The 18,792-nt window shown below is 55.1% G+C and overlaps 1 protein-coding gene across 1 annotated transcript; it reads right to left on the bottom strand.

Annotated features, from left to right (window-relative positions):
• Window positions 1-221: 221 nt before the first annotated feature.
• Window positions 222-17,806, bottom strand: HPN (hepsin). The gene is made up of 13 exons (XM_029201318.1): window positions 17,600-17,806; window positions 16,964-17,033; window positions 10,889-10,990; window positions 10,759-10,800; window positions 5,578-5,707; window positions 5,386-5,508; window positions 5,207-5,247; window positions 4,628-4,793; window positions 4,336-4,526; window positions 1,462-1,557; window positions 1,126-1,268; window positions 779-943; window positions 222-561 (listed from the first exon to the last, which is right to left on the bottom strand). Exons 2-13 carry the CDS (start codon window positions 16,977-16,979, stop codon window positions 523-525), a joined length of 1,254 nt encoding a protein of 417 aa, XP_029057151.1. The 5' UTR covers window positions 16,980-17,033; window positions 17,600-17,806; the 3' UTR covers window positions 222-522.
• Window positions 17,807-18,792: the final 986 nt, after the last annotated feature.

Raw genomic sequence — 18,792 nt, 5'->3', positions numbered from 1 at the left:
GGGACAGTCCTGATGAAAAATATTCAGCAGCTGGATCCAGCAGTACCTGAAGCCAGACGCTGCAGAGCATTTCCAGTTAGGTGAACCAATTAAGGTATTTTCTCTTAAGCCAGCGGGAACTGGAGCATCACACTCCCTGTCTGATGTTTGCCTGGCCCAACTGCTCTCTTCCAACCCCCCAAAATGTCCTCATTTGCTGCTTACATTTGCAAACTCAGAGACCACGTTAATCAAAACCATCTTTATTATTTAAAGAGCATCCTGTCATCAGGGGCACTAGATGGGACTCCCCAGACGGCAGAACAATATTTACATGGGGGTCAGAAGGGTGAGGCTCGGGTGGTCCCAGGGCTGAGTGGGCCCGCCACTGTGGAGGACCTTGGAGGGAGGGTATCCTTGGACCTGTGGGCTGGGCCCAAGAAGAAAAATGTTCCATCCCAGGGTGAACCCCATCATGTGGGGCTGGAGCCACCTAGATCAGCTTGGGCCCTGCAGGCGTGCACAGCGAGGAGAAGCCACAGGTCAGAGCTGGGTCACCATGCCGCTGGCTTCGGAGTGAGTCTGGGGAAAGACAACTAGGGGCTTCCAAGGTCTGAGAGGCTTCCCCCAAAGTCCCACAGCTGAACTCCCCTCCCCAGGAGCCCTTTGAAGGCTATCCGTTCCCTAGGGCACCCTCTTCTAAGCCTGAGCGCTGGTTTCTGGAAAACCCTGGCTCCCTTTCCCCCTCAGAGTCCCAAACCCTCCCACCCTCTGGCTCCCATCTGGGCCCAAATTTCACCTTTATGGCCTGGAAGATCCACTCCCGGAAGTCACTGACTTTGGTGTAGACGCCTGGCTTCTGGGCCAGGGCACAGCCGGTGCCCCAGCTCACGATGCCACACAGCCGCCAACGTGGCGTCCGAGAGATGCTGTCCTCACACACGAAGGGGCCACCGCTGTCGCCCTGGTAGGGGACGGAAGGCCTGGCTGGAAGCCAAGATGGCTAGCCGAGAGGCCCTCCTCGGATGATTGTGGGCTGTGCTCACAGAGCGCTCTGGTCCTGAGGTAGCGAGCCTGACCACCCACTGCCACGTGTCTCCACCCCCGGAGAGGAGGGGGCCCGGGCTGCCCCTCACCGTCCCTCACCTGGCAGGCATCAATGCCACCCTCAGGATAGCCGGCACAGAACATCTTGGGTTTGATCTGGTTCCCGTAGAAGTCGGGGCCGTTGCAGACATCACTGCTGATTATGGGGACTCGGGCCTCCTGGAGTACCCCCGCCTGTTGGCCTGGGGGTGTGCAAGCAGGGCTGGACGAAGCTGGGGGGCATGCACACCCCCCTTCCTTCCTGGTGCCCACCCAGGCTCCTTAGTGTCCCTACACCCCTGGGCCATGAGGCCTTCAAGCAGGCCAACGGCCCTTCCCCAGCCCGGATCGGAGTCTCCCTTAACAGTGACTTCACAGGCAGAGGACGGAACTCACCGTAGTACTGTGTGTTGCCCCAGCCAGTCACGGTGCAGATCTTGCCGTCCACTAGGGCCTGCCCGGCAGCCGGGAGGCACACGGGCTGGATGTACTCTGTGAGACAGACCACGCTGGTCCCACCCCTGCCGGCCTGCCCCGCCTGGTACAGACCTCAGCCCAGCTGCCCCTGGTGCCCCCGGCCCGCCCTTCCCTCTGTTCTTTTACGACGACAACAGCAGAAGTTGCCTTCTACTGAGAGCTCACTAGGTACTAGGCACCTTCCTGGGTGAGTTCCTTTAATATCCCATCAGCCCAGGGAGGTAGGAGCTATTAGTACCCCATTTAAAGAGGGGAAAATAAGGCCATGTCATTTGTCCAAAGCCTCAGAATGAGTCCATGAGTCGATGGCAGAGCCAGAATTTGAACCCAGCTTGGCCCAATTTCCAAGCCTGTATTCTTAACCATGGCCCATGGGGCTGCCCCTGCCTAGAGGGTGCCTCTGTGAGAAATTTTACAAGGTACTATCTTGAGATGCTGGACTTCCACCTGTCGAAAAAATCATCATAATAAACACACCAGTCCACCCTGTCCACAGTAAGAATGGCATCCCTGACACATGACTTCCTTGTGCAGTGCACAACCCACACCAGTGGTCCTGGCAGCCCTACCTGCTGCCTGCTGGTGACTTCACCTCCCTGAGCTCAGAGCTCAGGTGCAAAGTGGAAAGAATAATCATTTCCCCCCAGAGGTGTATAGTGAGACATCGGTGACGCGTTGAATAGCATGCCTGGCTAATAGGAAATGCTCACGTAACTAGCAATAGTAAAAAACAGCGACAGTGGCAATGATTGTTAATATTAACTGAGTGCTGGCATTGCTGTAGGCTCTTGACTCAGATTAACCCTTTTCATCATTTCAATAACCCTCAGAAGTCATTTAACAGATGAGGGAAACTGAGGCATGGAGAGGTGAAGCCATGCGCTCAAGATCGCAGAGCTGGCAAGTACCTGACCCCAAAGCCCGTGCCGTTACCCCTCAGCCACGTGTCTCAAACCCAGGCCCCTCCCACCCCATCCACCTGTGCCCCATGGATACCTCCCCACTTCAATCTTTTTAACCCTCTCACTCCATTCACTAAAGAGAAGGGTTTATTTTGTTTTAAAGAGAAACATGCACACCACTGTAAAGCAATTATACTCCAGTAAAGATGTAAAAAATTTAAAAAAAGAGAAACATGTATTATTCATTACTCTGTAATGACCTATATGGGAACAGAATCTAAAAAAGAGCGGCTATATGTGTAGGTATAACTGACTCACTTTGCTGCACAGCAGAAACTAACACAACATTGTAAAGCAACTATACTCCAATAAAAAAATTAATTTAGAAACAAGAAAAGAAAAACATGTATCACTCCCTTAAATGGAAAACCAGCATCATGGACCATTCAGAAGAAAAATAACCATAAAAATAAGAAAAATGCAAACCAAATAGTACTGACTTCCCTGGCAACACAGCCAGGGGCTCACAGGCACTGATTCCAGCGCCAGGCAGCCTGGGCTCAAACCTTCGCCATTTGCCAGTGGTGGGAACTGGGGGCATTATGTACCTTCTCTGTGTTGGGACCTTTCCCCTTGTGAAAAAACAGGATCATAAGAGAACCAACTCTCCCCGGGCTGTTGGGACAATGAAATGAGTGCATGCTTGGGACATGCTGAGGGCAGTGGCCGCACACAGGAGGAGCGTGCAGGTGTTGAAGTTCATCCTATCATCATTATTATTGTATTCTTTCATTATTATTATTGTCATCATACTGTTGCCTGCTGAAGGCATCATCATCGCTATTTTAACTTCGTTATCATCACCATTACTATTTTTTTAAATTTTTATCATTATTATTACTATTCCTGCTACACAGTGGTCTTCTGAAAGCTGAAGCCCACGGCCTGCCCTTAATCCAAAAGGCATGTGTAGATGAGGTATTAAAGACACACTGGCACCCAAGTGAATCTTTCTCATTGAGAGCAAAGGAAATGCTCCAGAGAACTGTAACTCGGATAACGCCTGACTTTCTGATTCATTCATATACTTAAAATTTTTTCATTTTTTTTGGGGGGGGGCAGTAACGGCTCTTCTGAGATATAATTCACACACCACAAAATTCACCCACTTAAAGTGGCAAGTCAGTGGTTTTTAGAGAGGTTTTAGATATAGGTACTAGCCTGCCTGGCAATAGGAAGGTGCAACCACCATCACAGTTGATTTTAGGACATTTTCATCACCCCTTTTACCTATGACCTCTCGACAGCCCCATGCCCGCCCCGCCCCCACCTCCTGGGGAACCACTAATCTACTTTCTATCTCTACAGGTTTGCCAGTTCTGGATATTTCATAAGAATGGAATCATACAGCATGTAGCTCTCTGGGCCTGACTTCTTTCTTAGCACAGTGTTGTCCAGGGTCATCCATTGTGCACCATGAATCAGGACTTCATTCCCTTTTATGGCCTAGTATCATTCCATTGTATGGATCTGGCACGTTTGGTTTACCCATGTGTCAGATGGTAGGCGTCTGGGTTGTTTCCGTCTTTTGGAATAATGCTGGTCTGAACACTTGTGCACCAGTTTTGGTGTAGCTATGTGTTTTCATTTCTTTTGGGTACGCACCTAGGAGTGGAATTGCCGGGCCAAATCGTAACTCTGTGTTGAACTGCTTGAGGAATCGCCACATGGCTTTCCAAAGTGGCTGTACCAATTGTCCCCATCTAATGAATGCCCAGTGTGTGCCCCTCAAGATCACTTCCCTCATCACCATGGATTCCTATGCCCTAGCCCCCTCCTCTGTCCTCCTGGCCCCTGGTGTCCCCAGGCCAAGGAACAGCCCCAGACTTACCTGTGAGGGGCAGGGAGCTGGACAGGTGGACCAGGGCAATGTCATTGCTGTTCTCCTCGCTGTTGGGGTCTCGAAAGGGGAGATAGCCCCCGTGGTAGATTACTGCCTGCACCCCCAGCTGCACGCCATGGGGTGAGGTCTGGGCCACGGCACCGGCAAACACTCGCCATCGGGACAGGACCCGGTTCCGCCTACCAGGGATAGGAGGGGAGGGTGGCAGCCTGCTTGGGCACAGCCTCCCCGACCCTGCCGCTCCCCAGCCTCCCCCCTCAGCGCCATGGGAGACACTCACTCAGGGAAGCAGTGGGCGGCTGTCAGCACCCAGTCTCTGGAGAGCAGGGATCCCCCACAGAGGTGTGCTCCATCGTAGCGAAGACTGACTTGCCATGGCCACCTGCCCAAGCTGGTGTCCTGGCCACCCACGATGCGATCGACGGGCAGCTTCCTATGGCCACAGTCTGTGGGAGAGGGGGCAGTCAGGGGCAGTGGGAGGCCTGGAACCCTGCCTTAGGGGGTCTGAGAGGTCATACGCCACTCTGCGAAGAGTGAGTGGACACGATCCTAACCTGAGGGGTCTGAGGGACATGGCTCCACCCTGGGGGAGGGTGTCTGAGGAGACACAGCCCCATCCTTGGGGACCCAGGGGGACATGGCTCCACCCGGGGGGGAGGGAGATATGAGGAGACACAGACCCCTCCTTGGGGACTTAGAGGGACATGGCTCTACCAGGAGGGGAGGGAGATCTGAGAAGACACAGCCCCATCCTTGCAGGATCTAAGAGGATAAGGCCTGCCTGGGGGTGTCTAATGGGACGTGGCCCTGCCCTCAGGGGGGGGGTCTCAGAAGAAGACTCTGAGTTTCAGGGTCTCACCTTGGCAGATGGTAGCTAGGAAACGACCCCTGGGACAGTCGCTGTGGGAGAGACAGGGATGGGGACACAAGGGGAGACAAAAAGAGAGGCCAATTAAGAGGCAAGAAAGGCACACTGGGGGAGCAGGGGTGTGCGTGCCGGGGGCGGTGCGCGCCCTGCCTGCCCGCCGCCCTCCTCACCACACGGAAAGGACCTCGAGCAGCCTCCGGGCATGCGGCAGCCTCCCCTCGTCCACGCAGAAGAAGCCCGACGTGCCGTTGGCGCCCGCCGTCCGCACATCCAGCTCCGAGTGGGCCAGCGCCCTGGGCGGGGCAGGGGTCAGGCCTGCGGCCCCGCCCCCCAGCCCCCCACCCCCAGGGGCACCCCGGTACCTGAGGAAGCCCATCTCCTCGCAGCTGAGCCCCGCCACCCTGGCGTTGGAGCGCGAGGAGCACAGCAGGCGCCACGTGCCCTCCGTCTGGTCAAACACCGTGAGCCGAGCGTCGGCCGGGCCGACCTGCACTGCAGGGCGACAGGACCGCCGCCTGGGTCGCCTTCCTGCCCGAGCCCTCCCGGCCTCTTCTCCGACCCCGTGGATCTAGTCCTGAGTCCTGGCAGGCCCGATGGCAGCACCCCGGGCCCCCCACATTTGTGACTGCGTCTGGAAGGGCCCATGACTCAAGTTGAACCAAAGATCGGGGTCTCTGGGACTCTGGCTGCCCCGCCAGGGGGAACCAGGGGGCTTTCTCCTACCACTGGGATTCCTAAGCTGGTTGCCCATGAGCTGGAAATCTGGAATTCTGCCAGGAGATTTGGGACGAGGGAAACTGTTTTAACCAAGCTCCCAGGAGAATGGCATGTGAGGCTGGGTCTGCCTGGGCCTATCTTTGCCCCAAGGAGGGGAAAAATGAGCCAATGTGGAGGAAAGTCAACAGATTTCTGATAACATTTTTAAAGCCCCTGATGGAGTCAGGCTTGAAGAACCCCCAGAACTGTTGCTTAAGTGAGTCAATAATTTCCCTTTTTGTTTAGCCAGTTTCTTAGATTTTCCTTTTGTCTTTTACAGCCTGAAGACCCTTGACTAATACATCACAGTGCCAAAATATTTAAATAGATTTCCTATAATCTTAAAAAAAAAGAGAGAGAATAGCTATCTTTTTCTGCAGGACTTGTCAGAGCCTTGAATACACACTAAATTGCATGATAATTCTCCAAGCAGAGGATGCAGTATTCATTCATTCATTCAACAAGTGTTAACTAGACACATACTCCATGCCCAGTCCCGTGTGGGGTGATGCCGGGGGACATAAAGATGACCAAGACAGCCCTGGGCTGTGCCCTCACCAACCAAAGTCCACCAATGGGGGAGACAGACAGCAGTAAAAAAATCACCCAACCAAACACAGCATCACAAAATTTGAGAAGAGGTAGGGCGGAGACACACAGGAAGACTGGAGAGAGCTTATGGGGGATTCCTCCTGCCTGGGGCTTTACTGTGTTGAGAAGTGATGCTCCCCTCAGCCCCTCATAGGCTGCTCCTCACATGGTCAGAGGACCCTTGTGCACACCTAAGCCAGGTCACAGCCCTTAGCCGTATTTATTTACATTTAGCAAACACTCAGTATGTGCCAGGCTCTATTTTGGGCAATGAACAGATCAGACAAAACCCCCAGCTCTGAGGAGCTCAAAGGCCAATAGGTGAGATGCATAACAAACAGGACAGAGAGGTTAAATAGATGGTGTGTCACAAAAGAAGGCGCCAGGGAGATAAATCAAGCTTGACAGAGGCAGGGGAGTGCTGGCATTGAGGGGAGGGGAGGTTGCACTTTCCAACAGGTGGGCAGGGAAAGCTGCACAAAGATCTGAAGGAGGTAAGAAGACAGGTGAGGGAACAGAGAACCAGGCCAAAGGAACTGCCAAGTGCAAAGATCCCAAGGTGGTGGGGTGGGGGGCGGGGAGACACGGGGGATGTTTAAGGAACAGCAAGGAGGCTGGAGCAGAGTGAGCTAGGGGAGGGGAGATGGGAGACAAGACTGGATTGACACTAGGACTTTGGCTTTTACCAGGAGTGAGATGTGGCCAGAGGAGGGCTCTGAGCCAGGAGGGCCCTGACCTGACACCAGTTCACAGGCTCCCTCTGGCTGTGTGTGGGGAGCAGACTGTAGGGGCGGGATGGGAGCAGGGAGACCAGGAAGGAGGCTGTGTGATGGTCCAGGAGGGAGAGGATGGAGGCTGGGCCAGGGTCGGGGCAGCAGGGGGGGAACAGAGTTTAGATTTAGGGTAGATTCTGTGGGTGGAGCCCACAGGGTCTGCTGAGATTGGATGTCGGTGTGAGAGAAAGAGGGTCTGAGGGCAATTCCAGGGTGTTTGGCCTGAGCCACCAGAAGGATGGAGCTGCCACTGACCGAGATGGGGAAGGTGGGAAGGAGTAAGCCTGGGGAAAGATCAGCTGTGAACCCCTTTTCTCCTGAGCCTCCTGCATGGCTGGTGTTCTGAGAGCACATTCTGGGAACGTGAATCTGGTGCAAACTCAATTTTGCATCCTCGTAGGAAGAACTTGGTGAGGCCACACCCAAGCTGAGCAGTCTTCCCACAGCCCCACAGGTCTGGACGAGGGGAGGCAGGACTTCCAGGGAAAACCCTATCCTGCTGAGGACAGAGAAAGGCAAACAGAGGATGTGCATTCAGGCCTGAGGGACTCCAAACCCCAAGCTTTTAACGTTGCCCTAGACAGCCTCTCAAGTGGCTTCCGTCCTGAGGGTTAAACAATAATGGCACAGTAATAATAACACTTGGCTATGTTTCCTGGGGATGTCAGTGGGCTGACCCCATGCTATGTGTCATATCTGGGGGATTCTTTGAATCCCACCACCATCCTGGAAGGTAGAGACCATTTCTATGCCCATCTTGCAGATGGGGAAACTGAACCTTGGAGAGGCTATACTTGCCCAGGGGAATATAGCTAAGAACCTGCAAAGCCAGGATTTGAACCCAGGCCTGCCTACCTGCATACTCCCTGCTCCTTCTGTGGCTCTCACATGGACCCTTACCTGTCCCCACCCTAAATATACTCACCCACAGCCTGGACTAGGAGCTTCCTGGCTGGCTCGCCTTAGTCACGGCCTCCAGGTGGGGGCCCAGGGATGCCTGGTACCTCTGCTGGGTGGTGCCCGCCACCCACTGAGTCCCCAGACCAAGACTTGGGGTCTGAAACACCAACTGTGGGTGGGAGTGAATTCTTATTTTTAAATGACTTCTCAGTGCTCTAGGAATGTGATTTCCAGAAAGTGTGAGGTTTTAGGAAAAAATTATCACTTTATGGATGGATTTGGAGGGAGGGGGAGGGAGGGAGGAGGGAATGTCAAATGCCCCCTCCAAGTATTTTTAAAACTATATTCTGTGCCACTGTTTCTCACTTCTAAACTCTTTATTCTTGTTTGTATTATTTTAAGCAATGCAAAAAATATGTTCTGGGTCACCTGGTTTGCTCAACAAATTGTCTGATATATTTAGAGGTGTGAAAATCCCAGAAAAGTGAGGTGGGGATATCATTTCTGGGTTGTTTTTGTTTGTTCATTTTGTAATTTCCCAACGTTTTTGAAAAACCCGAGTATAATGGAAGGGCACGGTGCTGGCATTGGCCAGAGCCAAGTCTGAATCGTGGCCTAATTACTTTCCAGCTGGAGGCCCAGGACAAGTTGGTTCATGTCGGTGATCTGTCCTCATGCTTATTCATTAAGCAAAGGTTTCCTGAGCACCTACTATGTGCTGGACACTGTCTGGGGCAGTAAACAAAATGCCCCTGCCCTCCTGAAATTCACCAGGAGTAAATCATGAACTTCAAGTGTGAGGAGGGTTTTACCAGGGGCAGCAGGATGGCTGTGGGGAGCGGGGTGGGGGGTGGGGGGGCAGTGTGGAGCCTGGGGGCAGAAAGGCCCTGCTCAGGAATGTTACAGCCTGAAGCATGAGACACAAAAGCCCATGTTAACCAAGTTGGCTGAGAGTCAAGTGTTGCATGGATCATTACCCCCTCTAATTCTCACTCCCAGTTTCCAAATGAGGACTCTGAGAACCAGAGAGGACAGGACAGGTGTGAGCCTCAGCTCAGCAGTGATGGCGCAAGACCCTGAAACCTGCCTCGGGATGTGAGCGGGAAAGAAGGTGGTGCAGGGAGGGTCCTTCGAGGGCGTGAGAGCTGCCAGTGCGTTGGAGCCTGAAGGGCACCGGAAGAAAGCATGAGGTGAGGATGGAGAGGGGCCCACACCCTAGGAGCCTTAGAGCCTGGCTCCTTTTAGCCCAGTGGCAGTAGCGAGCTTCCGGCAAGTGCATGACCCTTCTGCCCTGCCATTTATTCAATGTGCGGACTTGGACAAGTCAGTTCACTTCACTGGGCCTCAGTTTCCCCATCTGCAAAATGGGGATGATGATAATGGCCCCGACTGCACAGGGCTCTTGTGCAAAGGCTGCAGCCAAGGCCTGGCATGTGTTAGCCGTCACTATGGCAACTCACTTGGCTGTTTCTTGAGAAACAATAGAGTATAGTAGTTCTACACAAGAGCTGGATCCAGGCTGCCTGGTTCCAATCCCAGTGACCTGAGGCAAGTCACTTGGTCTTTCCAAGCCTCATTTCCCCATATTAAAATGGGCTGTGGGGAGGATTTAATGAATCAATACCTGCAAAGCCCTGAGGCCTGTGCCTGGCACGTGTAAATGCTCTCTAAGTGTCAACTGTGGTGGTTGACCTTGACGGTGGCTTTCCTTGTCTAGATGCTCATTTCTGCTCTTAATGTGAGCTGAGTCCTTTATGGAACTACATGAGGCTTGTGGGAGTGAAAAATGCATCCCATCACCCAACTTCCCCATTCTTCCTGCTGCCCTGAGCTATAGAACGGCAGCTTGGAGTTGGCATTTGGGAAGATTCATTCATTCCACAGTGAGTTTCTGCATCTATTTGTGTGGCCACTCCTTCCCACCTGCATGCAGATACATCTCTACCAGTCCAGTCAAAGAGCTATTCGTGGCCCCATCATTTACCAGCTGCATGTCCTCTCTGGTCCTCACTTTCCACATCTGTAAATGGGGATACTAACAGCAGCTACCTCCAAGGAGAGCTAGAAAAAGGTTGGCTGAATTCATACAGTACCTCTCAAACATGTTTGACCACGTTCCGCAATAAGAAACACATTTTTACATCATGATGTAGCCTTGAACGTCTGTTTTCTGGGGTGAACTATGGCATTGCTCTAAGCCTCAGTTTCCCCATCTGTAATGGAGAGAATAACGGTCCCACCCTCATAAAACCAAAAGAAAAGCTTAACAGAACTTCTTCTTACTGAGAGAGATGCATTCATTTTTTTAATCTATTCCATACTTTTTAAAGTGTGGTTTTCAGCTCACTAATTTCATGATGCACTAACAGGTAACACATTTAGAGTCTGAAAAACACTGGGTTAGACAAGTGAAGTGTTTAGAGCAACAATATGAGTTCATTCAAAAAAATCCTTTCATTGAGTCCCCACCAGGTACGGGCTTCCTCCAGGGCTCCCCAGAGGGTCTCAGCACGCTCTACTCACCTGGATACAGCGGCTCTTGATCACTCCTGAGTAGAACGGTCACTGCGGAGAAGGCAGAGGTGAGGGCAGGTAGGCTGGGAACTGCAGGGGGCAGGGGAGGGTAGAGGCGCAGGGGTCCGTCCACTCTCACCAATGGCCCAGGATGCTGCCCCGATGCCTGTCAGGAGCAGCACGGTCCCCACAGTGAGAGCTGCCACCTTGGGTCCAGAGCAGCATGGCACAGTCCGGCCACCTGCAATAGACACCATGCTGGGGCCACAGCCAGGTCTGTCCTCATTGTGGCAGGATCTGAGCACGGGGCCAGCTCTGCCCTGCCCCCAGGCCAACTTAGCACGCCTGAGCCTGCCCTGCCCTGGGCCCAGTTTCCTGGGGTGAACAGTTGGCAGGGCCGTCCCTCCCCTGCGGCGAGGACAACCAGGTGTCCAGCCCCCCAAGGGCTCCAGCCGGGAAGAGCCGTGGCTGGGACAGCTTCCGCCCTCCCTGCCTATATTCCTGGCACTTAAGGGATTTCTCCTCCCCTATGACGCTGCGCTTCTGTATTTCCTCCATCACGTTGTGCCGTCTTTTCTTGAACGTCTCACTTCTGCTAACTTTCCCAGAGGTTCTTGGAGCCTCTTGGGGGCTGTGACCCCTGACCTTTGCCCTCTTGGCAACTCTCTTCCCTGCTGTTTGGCATTTCCTCACTGCCTCACTTCTCTCTGCTATACCAGACCCTCTGCCCCTGGGAACCTCCCAAAACCAGGACTCTCCCAGAGGACCCAGCTCCAAGGTCAAATTTGCCCCTGGAGGTTGAGAACCTACATTTGGAAATTTGCCAGCCTCACTTAAAAATATTGGCCTTGGACTTCCCTGGCGGTCCAGTGGTTAAGACTCCGCACTTCCACTGCAGGGGGCAACAGGTTCGATCCCTGGTCTGGGAACTAAGATCCTGCATGCCGCGTGGCGTGGCCAAAAAAATACATATACATATTGACCTTACCCATTCCTATGTGGGACCTTGGGCAGGTGGTGTCACCTCTTTGAGCCTCAGCTTCCTCATCTATTTAATGGGCATCCACCTAGCACACACCTCTAAGTATAATGTTTTAAAGTTCTTTTAAATAATAATAATAAAAACCATACTCTTATCACATGTTTTATGTGCCAAGCACTGCTCTGAACGCATTAACTTATTCAGTCCTTATCTAAGTCATGATTCCCATTTTTCAGACAGGGAAAACTGAGGCTCAGAGAAGTGGAGTCACCTGCCCAAGGTGACTCAGCCAGGAAGAGGCAGTGCTGAGTCCTGAACCCTGGGCAGATTTGGCACTGGGGTCCAAGTGTATAACCACTAAGCCATGCTACCCCTCCCTGTGCTATAGTGGCTGGCATATAGCAAGTTCTCAATAAATGCTTTTATTTATTTATTTATTTTTCATTTTTTTATTGGTCAATAAATGCCTTTAAATCATTAGAGCTGTGTGGTCCTGGGCAACTCCCTTCACCTCTCTGGGCCTCAGTTTTCTCATCAGTAAAATGAGACTTTATTCATTCATTGTCCTATTGAACATCCACTATGTACCTGGCACCATTCTAGGCTCTGGAGACACATCCCAAAACAAGACAGATGAGATGTTGGTTCTCATGGAGCTCACATTCCCATGTGTGTAAAGTGAGGGGAAAACCAAAACAAGTAAACAAGTAAATGAACTTGATAATCTCCAGATCGTGGCAAAGTCTATGAAGAAAATGATGTGGGTTGGGGGTGGCAGTGTTCTGTGGGGTGTTCAGGAAGGGCCTCCCCAAGAAGTGACTTTTGAGCGGAGACCTGAGGGGTGAGACCAGCCAAGCAAAGACCTCTCATGGAAGGGCACAGTGGGCAGAGGGAACAGCACAGGCAAAGTCCTTGAGGCAAGAATAAGCATGGTGGGTTAGAGGGCAAGAGAGGCCACTGATTTGGCCAGAATGGCATGAGCTTGGGGAAGGCAGTGGGACCAAGGCTGGGGCCAGCTGGGGAGGGCTGGCAGCCCCCGGACAAGAGGGATTTTATTCCCAGTGCAACAGGGGCCCTGGGGCTGAAAAGCCAACCCTTTTGCTAGAGATCAGGAGAACCAAAGGGAAAAGGCAGCTGAAAGCTTTTGCTGGGCCTGGCATGCACCCGACTGCCCTTGGCATCTGCAAGGCCCTCCCAGGGCTGCAGGACCTCCCAGCTTTGCCATCTGTGTCGTGGCAGTACGGCTGATGGGCACAGGGCCAGGCCAGCACCCGGAATGGAGCAGGGAGCAGTCCAGCACCTTCCTGGGATGCCTATTGTCTGAGTGTCTTAAGAATTTGAGAGCCCAGCCATTCCCGTCAACGTGCTCCTCCCTCCAAAGAGGCCCCAGTGGACCAGGCCAGCCCAGCCCTGGCTGGCTGACCCCTTCCTGTCTCCCTGAGGAGAGAGGTCCCCACCTCCACCCCCAACCATCTTCCTGGTTCCAGTGGGAGGTCTTGGCTCCGCTAGCCGTCAGGCTCGTCCTGGTTCCTTTCTGTTCAGATGTGCCTGCAGAGCTTTGGGCCACTCAGAGCCCAGCCCAGGGGCTTTGGCACGTCTGCTGGGACAGGAAGCATTGTCACCCTGTGTCTCTTAAGGTGAGAGGCAAAACTTGGTTTCATGCCTTCTGGTTCAGGGGACTTCGGGCAACCCCCAAACAGGTGCCTCTGGTGGGACAGGAAGCATCCCCACTCTGGGTCCCTGGTGTGAGAGGCATTCTCACTGCATATCTTTGCTGAGGCAGGAAAGCGTCCTCACTGTGTGAGAGGCAGCAGCATCCTTGCGTGATTCCTCAGGGGCGAAAGCGCTGGGTAAGCCAGGACCCCCGAGCTCCCCCCGAGGCTCTGCTCTCTGTTCCTCCAAGGGCGCTAGGCTGCCCTTGTCCTCTCACAGGACAGTGCTTCTGTCCCCACCATTTGGCTGCAAAACCCTCCCAAGTGACATCTTTGGCTCCTTGTCTCTGAAACGCCATTCAATCTACAGCTCCGTGTCTGTTTTCATTGTACACAACTCCAACTTCCTGAACAGAAGTCTCTCCCCGTCTGATTTCTGGGACACCGCCCGTGCCCGATTCTGATTCTCCCCCTACTTCTCCATCTCCTCCACACACTCCCTGAAATCTGGGGTCCCCAGGGCGGCCATGGCCTCCTCCCCCTCATGCCTCCCCACTCCCATCTGTCTTACACACCTCCACAGCCTGTGTCCCTTTTCTGTCCCCAGCCCTGGACTCTCCTTTGTCCTAGATCGGGGGTCCTGCAGTCTCTTAGATGCCTCCCACTTGAATCCCCAAGGTCCTTCACACCTCCCAGGTCCCATACTGGCCTCAATGTCTCCCCAGATCCCCAGGTCCCGTCTCAGAGGCCCTCATCCTCAGGATGCCTCCCTCCCACCTCAGCTACAGGCCTCCTAAGTGTCTCCCGCCCTTCCCTGCTCCCACCCCATCCAACCCCTGGGCTCAGTCTCTCCTTCTGGCCCAGCCTCCACATAGAACCCCAGAGAATCCTCCTAAACACCAAATCCAACCTGTCCCTACCCTCCATGACTCCCCAATGCTCCCCAGGACAGAGTCTAAAGCCCTCAGCCCGTGGTGCCAGCCCCTCTAGGATGTAAGCATGGCTATTAGAGATTTGGGGGCTGAACATGCTTTCCTAAATTCCCACACAGCCATATGGGTCCTTATCAGACAACTGATAAGCCGTTCCAAAAAGCAACCAAAACGACAGGACTTATAAAACAAAGAATACCCACCAGCGCCACCTTGTGGAGAGACCCGGCACTGCCCAGTCATGGGCCAGCTTCTCACCAAAAAGAGTCCTAATGGATCTCAATCACCCTCCCAGCTACATTTCCAACTTTACCGACAGAAATACGAAATTAGCTACGTGCCACTGCACACCGGGCAGATTGTCACCCCGGCTGTTAGCCTTGCTCTTCCCTCTGCCTGGCACACCTACCTACCCCCTCCTCATCCTGAGTGTCAACTCAGGTATCACCTCCTCTGATTCTAAGTCTCCAGGAAGCACCAAACCTCACCTTAGGTGTACTTCAACAGCAGAATGGGGCTTCCCTGGTGGTGCAGTGGTTAAGAATCCGCCTGCCAATGCAGGGGACACAGGTTCCATCCCTGGTCCGGGAAGATCCCATGTGCCGCGGAGTAACTAAGCCCGTGCGCCACAACTACTGAGCCTGAGCTCAAGAACCCACGAGCCAAAACTACTGAGCCCGTGTGCCACAACTACTGAAGCCCGCACGCTTACAGACCACGCTCCACAACAAGAGAAGCCACCGCAATGAGAAGCCCGAGCACCGCAACAAAGAGTAGCCCCCACTCGCTGCAACTAGAGAAAGCCCGCGCGCAGCAACAAAGACCCAACGCAGCCCAAAATAAATAAATAAATAGATTTATTTGTTAAAAACCCAGCAGAATGGTAACACTGGTAAACATTAGCACAACTGCAGCCACAATGGTTCTCAGAAGCTACACCGACCTTAGCTCTGTCCTAACCCCATCCTGCAGTTTCCTAAAATCCTTGCAACTGTTAATGAGGAAGGTGTCATTATCACCATCCCCAATTTACAGATGAGGAAAGGAGGCCCAGAGAGGTGCAGCCACCCACCTGGGGTCACCCAGCAAGTAACCACAACACCAGAACTTTTCAGCATTCGTGTCCAGGTTTGAAACGACAGCAGGACTCCCCTCCAGGGCCAGGCCCGAGCTGCCTGGAGATGCACTGAAGCCCACTGTGCCTCGGTTCTCTCTGTCCCCAGGCCAGTCTCTGGCCATCCTTCAGCACATGCTCTGCTTTTCATCCCTGGTTCATTCACCCGTAGGCCCCAGGCCCGGTGAGATCCCTTCAGTGGGCTCCAGGAAGGAATGGTTCCAAAGGTGCAGGGCTCTGCTGCCCACCTGCTCAGCAAGGGCACAAGCACCTTCTCCCGAGCCACTGGGAGCCTGGATTTACTCTGGGCCACAGCTGAATGATTTGGGCTCTGATTTGCTAGCTGTGCTGAGACCCAAAGAGGCCAGTAATCTACACCCATCATTTCAGCCAACACATTCAGGGCTTCCTGCCTATCACGGCATGTAAATCCTCACACCATCCTCTGAGGTGGGCACTAGTACTGTCTCCATTTTACAGAGGAAGAAACGAGGCCCAGAGAGGGTAAGTCTCCTGCCCAGGGCCTCACAGCTAGAAAGTGATACTGCCTGGGACCAAACCCAGCTAGCCTGGTTCCAGGAAGAAGAGAGGGAGTCGGCCCCAGCTGGGGAGCGTGGAAAGGAAAGACCACCCCTAACTGGGCCCTTCCAGCTGGCTCCCAAGTGTGGACCAGGGTAAGAAGGAGCCAGGGTGGCTGGAGACCCTGCCAGGGGCTTCCATGAGCCCTCGAGTGCCCGCCACTCTGAGGATGTGGTTTCTCCCCACCATCCCTGGAGCAGTTTCTCTGTTGTCTCTCCCCTTTCCATCCATCCGGACCGAGTCCAAAGTCCTCCCTCTGCTGTTTTGCCCACAGTGTGAGGAGGTGGGAGGAATGTCTGGAATCGGTGGGGGTCTTGGGTCCCAGGACTCCAAGTCGGCCGACCTCTTCCACGACAGCTCTGGTGCACCGCATCTGTCTTACACGGTGAGCCCCATGCTGGTGCCTTGTGTGTGTTACGTGCTCCCAACAACCTCACGTAGGTAGGTAGGTAGGTGGGGAGGTAGGTGGGGAGGTAGGTAGGCAGGTAGCATTAGAATCCATGCTTGACCCAGGGGGGAAATGAAGCCCAGAGAAACGACGACACTTTCACAAGATGGCACAGCAAAAAAGTGGCAGAAGCCAATTCGAATGCAAACCTGTGTATTTGACTCCGGAGTCTGTGTCCTTAACTGTGATAGCTAGTCTCCCCGCCTTGGCCCCAAGTAGAGGACAGGTCCAGGGATAGCTGAGAGATCACTGGGGGATGAGGGGAAACTGAGGCAAGGAGCCAGGAAGGTCATATGGGGTGGCAGGGAGGCAGGTGGTGGCACAGTCCCACAGAAAATTTGGTTAATAGTTAATCAGGTAGAGGAGGCTTCAGAAGCGGGTGGGGATGGGCCCCAGGAGGGGTGCCAGAGAGAGGGGGCCCCAAGGGGGTGGAGGGCTGGGAAGAAAGCACAGAAGGAAGGGCGCCAGGCAGAGCCAAAGTTGGGGCTCAGGGAAAGGGGGACTCACCCTCCTTCTCCGCCATGTCACGGCCTCTAGTTAATGATTCCCCGGCTGACCTCCTGGGCCGGGGCGGGACCTGTGGGGAGATGAACGGGGGGAGGCAGGGCCTGGGGGAGCCCAGGCCAGCCCCTGTGCCCCCAGTCCCAGGCGCCCATCCAGGGAGGCTGAGGGACTGGGCCCCGGCCAGAGCACGCCATGATCACGGACACAGACTGGGCTGGGTTCAAGGATGGGGTCAGTGTGCGACCAGCAGCCAGGGGGATGTCTGGATTTGTAGGCCTGGGGGACCCCATACGCCTGGGCCTGGGTGAGGAGGAGACTAGGGCTCTGAACTCCTGGGTCTGAAGGAGGAGAGCTGGGGCCTCAACTCCTGGGTCCTGGGGAAAGAGAGGTTTGGGGGCCAGCCCTCCTTCGGAGGAGGGGCACAGGGGCCTGGACTCTGGGGTCTGAGGGAGGAGGAGACCGGGGCCGATCTTGGAGTCTGAAGAACAGGGGGCTGGGACTCTGAGGTCCTTGGGGAGAAGCCTGACAGCCCACCCTCCGGGTCCCTGGGAGCCCTTCTACTGGGAGCTGAGCATTAGGGCGGGCTTGGGTGAGGGGTCCCACGTCCTGGGGACTGGAACTGAGGACCCTGGTCCTTACCCTGGGGTCCGGCAGGTGCGGGCGGAGCTGAGAGATGGTGCCGGTTTAGGGTCAGTCTCCAGGCCTGGGCAGGAGCATGGTGGCCCCTCAGCAGCGGCGGCCCCAGAGGCAGCGGCGGCGGTGGCGCGGGGCCTGCTAGGCCTGGCTGCCTCACCTGAGGAGGAGGGGGCTGGGCAAGAGGCGGGGGAAGGGGCGGGGAGGGGCCGGGCAAAGGGATTGGCAGCGCGGGAGGCCACCTGGCTGGTGGGACAGGGTTTGCAGGGGCTGGACCAGGCCGGCCCAGCAACCTGCCTCCGGCCTGGAGGGGGCTCAGGTGTGCCGGTCTGAGGGGGGACGAGGAGCTGGGACTGGCTTGGCCTGAGGGCCGGGGGTCTGGGGAGACAGGGCAGGCTAGGGGTGCTTACAAGGACCAACGGAAGGAGCTACGAACTGGAGGGACACACAGGGAGGGCACCAGCTGCCCCAAGCCCACCCTGCCCCGGCCTCTTCGCCTGCCTCCTGCCCAGCCCCCGCCCTGCCCCAGCTGAGGCTGAACCCCGTCCCAGTCCACCCCTGCCCCTTCCAGCACCCTCTGCCCATCCCCAGGCCCACCACTGCCCCTGCCATTTCCTGCACCTGTTGTCCAACTCCTGAACAAGGCGGTCCCAGCTCCAGGCCGGCCTCAGCCCAGCCCGTGCCCCAGACCCCTCCCGCACCCCAACTCCTGCACCAGCCTCTGCCCCTCCAGTGTCCCCGGCCCAGCCCCAGTCCCGACGCCTGCCCCCGCCCTTGCTCTCCCTCCCCCCCCACCCCCTCCCCCCAGCTGCTTTCCTACAAGTCACGGGGGCTGGTTTGCTTTGGCAGCCTCTCTGCCGCCAGCAGCAATGACCTCTGGAGCTGGGAAGTCCTAGACGGGGGTGGGGGGTGGGGACCTGGCCCGGAAAAAGCAGCACTGAGTGCTGAGGCCCAGGCCAAGTGGCCGGAAGTGTCCAGAGGCAGATACACACTGTCCCGCATCAGACACTCTTGGCCAGCAGCCAAGAGTCATCCACGTCACACCCCAGGGCCAGATAAACACCCAGACACACAAGGATGACCAGCAGACACCTGCCTGTGGACAGCCATGCCCTCAAACACAGTCAGACCACAGCTGCTCACGCCAGATGGGCCGTCCCTGTACAATCGGACCCACCCGCTCACCCCTCGCACCCCCT

This window comes from Monodon monoceros, unplaced genomic scaffold, assembly GCF_005190385.1.
Source record: "Monodon monoceros isolate NGI ecotype Baffin Bay Population unplaced genomic scaffold, NGI_Narwhal_1 Super_Scaffold_10, whole genome shotgun sequence".
NCBI classification, from domain to species: Eukaryota; Metazoa; Chordata; class Mammalia; order Artiodactyla; family Monodontidae; genus Monodon; species Monodon monoceros.
This window is presented reverse-complemented; position numbering and strand designations above follow the sequence as displayed.

Excerpts from the sequence above, each read along its gene's own strand:
- HPN (XM_029201318.1), bottom strand. Across the intron at positions 10,801-10,888 it reads GGCAGCATCCTGGGCCATTG|TGACCGTTCTACTCAGGAGT; the intron begins GTGAGAGTGGAC and ends CCTTCTCCGCAG. Across the intron at positions 1,269-1,461 it reads GGGCAACACACAGTACTACG|GCCAACAGGCGGGGGTACTC; the intron begins GTGAGTTCCGTC and ends GCACACCCCCAG.